The 3,044-nt window shown below is 30.8% G+C and overlaps 1 protein-coding gene across 1 annotated transcript in view; it reads right to left on the bottom strand.

The window, feature by feature from the left end:
• The window catches only part of ECT2 (epithelial cell transforming 2), an 80,325-nt gene that overhangs the window by 62,370 nt on the left and 14,911 nt on the right, over positions 1-3,044 (bottom strand). The window contains exons 4-6 of the mRNA XM_012640169.1: positions 2,095-2,184; positions 1,176-1,283; positions 169-242 (exon numbers count right to left, since the gene is read on the bottom strand). Of these exons, the coding sequence (XP_012495623.1) occupies positions 169-242; positions 1,176-1,283; positions 2,095-2,184 (272 nt within the window). The remainder of the gene's footprint in view (positions 1-168; positions 243-1,175; positions 1,284-2,094; positions 2,185-3,044) is intronic.

Raw genomic sequence — 3,044 nt, 5'->3', positions numbered from 1 at the left:
TTGATAACTTTGTTCTTCCTAGATTTTTTTTATTCCCTAAGCTACCCAGACTGAATTCATTTTTTTCTATACCACCTATGAATTTAGTTTTTTCAACAAATGAATTTATCCTGAAAACATAGTATGTTTAATTTACATAATGAACTACTGAATTCCTAAAACACTTACTGTTCATTCCGCCTTTCCCAAGCTTTATAAATCCATTCTGGCTTCATAATTGGAGTACCTAGGCTCACAGCAACCTAAAAATATAAACATTAATTACATTGAATTTCTCCTTAAATAACTGCATTCAAGGAAGGTCTAAACAATTACATACTTTTACACAGATCACCGTTCATCTGCTTTGCAACAAAATATAAATGAAAATGGGAAAAAACTGTCTTTCAATCATATAACTTAGGTCAAAATAACTTAAAAACAAATTCCACAATGTCCAAATTGTTTCCTTATTTTAAATAAATATATCTCTGAGTTGATTAAGTTCATCTTTATTAAATTTCTATTTCTCCTTTCTTCACATTTGCTTCCTTGAAGTACTGACCGCCAAGATGGCACCGCAGAAGAAAACAACTGATTAAGTCACTAAAACCTCAGCTATGAGTTGAAAAGTTTAAGGAAAATTCAAGAGTACTCTAAAATTACCATTTGCTTCATAAATACACCAAACAAGGGTGAGACCAAATGACAAACTCTTGCTTAAATATTCAACTAACAATCTTAAACTAAGATTTCAATCCTAATAAAAGTATTTTCTCCTGTTCTTTTATAATTAAGAAGTTAAATCTTAGAACCATTTTATAACAACAGAGCTGTTTTTATAATGACCACTTAGATTTTGCTAGTGGGCACCTGGGGAAAAAAAATAAAAATTAAAAAAAAAATAAAGACCACTTAGACAAGAGTGAAATATCTGCTCTCAAACTTCATACCATGTTATTCATCTACCAACCCCCACAATCCTACTCATCTTTCAATGCCTACCTCAAGTTCTATTGCTTTCTTAAAACTTAACCACTCTTATGAGTTAATATTTTTACTAAATATATTCATAGCAAAAATTGAATTTTTGATCTTCAATAAATTGCAGGAGAAATAGGAGAAGAGTGCTATTATTAAACTCATCCAAAAATAATACTATATTGAAACATACAAAAATACCCAAGTTTACATACCCTAAATTTTTCTCCTTGTGTACAATTTGCCACCAAATGTGTAACTTTTGAATTGAAGTCTTTTCGAATTACTCCGCCCATGTGATGGACCAATGTCACCAATCTGACCTCAAAAGAAAAATTAAGCAACATTGACTTCATGATTAATTTGAATAAAATTTTAAACTATGTTTATCATTCATTTAGCATTTATTAATAGTAAACACTTTCTATTTTTAAGGTGCATACAAGATTTTTGTAGAGATGTTAAATTTTATGTCAAAAAAAAAAGCATTGAAAAAAGACTTGTTTGTATGCTAGCATGGGCAAAATTACACGTAGAGATGACCTTAGTAAAGACCATCACACAAAACTAAGTTAATTAAACAACTGGCCTTCATACTACCTAAATTTATTGCTGCTTTTTTAAATACCACACTGCCTAAATATATTGTGTTTTGGTTTTTTTTAACAGTAGGTCATAGCACACCAAGATTCTTCCCACAAAATTAGAGTAATACCCATTAGCTCTAACACACAAAATACTGTGAACCAAAGAAAAGAATTTTCTATGAATTTTCTAGGGCAATAAGAATAACTTTGAGGCTGGACTTGTATAACAAAAAAATGCAGTGTATAAACAAAAACTTCAAATAATCAATGTAGCTGATATGACACTTAACAAGACAGTTAAGCAGAACACAGAGTTATGAAATTTTTATGTTAATTCATATCAGGCATCCTAGACAAAACATGTTTCTTTACAAGACTCTTCAGAATTTATTTCTTCACAAAATTTCAACCTTGCTATAGCCATAGTATTTTCTCCTTTAATATCTTTAAAGTAAAACTGTAATACTAAAAAGAAATAAAAAGCCAATTTAAACTTATTTTGCTGGAAAAAATATGCTTTTAATGGAATTTGTGCTATAATACTTACTAGTTCTTCTTTCTTTCGGAATCCAGTAAAGCACAGTACTAGATTCATCATACTTGTACAATACAATGGGCGACATGAAAATGGCAAAGGCTGAGGATATAAGAATTTTAAATCTGTGAGCTTTCTTTTTAGTAGAAAATACAACTTTCTCACTCTAAAGATATTTCCCCTCTTGCCAATCAACTTTCCCAATCCACAGATTTATTGGCATTTTTCCTTTTTCTTTTTTTTTTAAAGACAAGATCTCACTCTGTTGCCCTGGTTGGGGTGCACTGGCATGATCATAGTTCACTGCAACCTCGAACTCCTGAGCTCAAGTGATCCTCCTGGCTCAGCCTTCCAAGTAGCTAGGGCTACAGGCACATGCTACCATGCCCACTTAATTCTAAAAATTTTTTTGTAGAGGCAGAGGTCTCGCTATGTTGCTCAGGCTGGTCTTGAACTCCTGGCCTCAAACAATCCTCCCACCTCAGCCTCCCTAAGTGCTAGGATTACAGGCATAAGCCACTGCGCCCAGCTGGTGTTTTTAATATGTAACAAAAAAAAGCAAAAAAATGGACTGCAAGCATCACAATAAAAATGATCCCATGATTTTCAAATTAAACTTAACATAATCTAAATATACTTTACTATCAGCAATCTAAACAAAAAAAAATTTATATCTAAACTTTTTGTTTGAAAATATACTGACACATGAAGTATTGTCTATAAGCAAAAATTTCAGATTCCATACACTATTGTAAATGATTCCTATTAATGTTATTAAAATAGGTTAAAGGTATTCTATAATAAGCATTAGTAACTACAACACATATACTTAAACCAAATATGATTCCAATTTTTAAACTAAAAAATGGAGATATTCAGTAAATAATTTACCCAGTGGTTTTATATATATACACATAATATTTATATACACACCAGAAAGACAGAGAATGGTTTAAAAATAA

The sequence above is a fragment of the Propithecus coquereli genome, unplaced genomic scaffold (genome assembly GCF_000956105.1).
Source record: "Propithecus coquereli isolate 6110/MARCELLA unplaced genomic scaffold, Pcoq_1.0 Scaffold15, whole genome shotgun sequence".
Lineage (NCBI taxonomy): Eukaryota > Metazoa > Chordata > Mammalia > Primates > Indriidae > Propithecus > Propithecus coquereli.
This window is presented reverse-complemented; position numbering and strand designations above follow the sequence as displayed.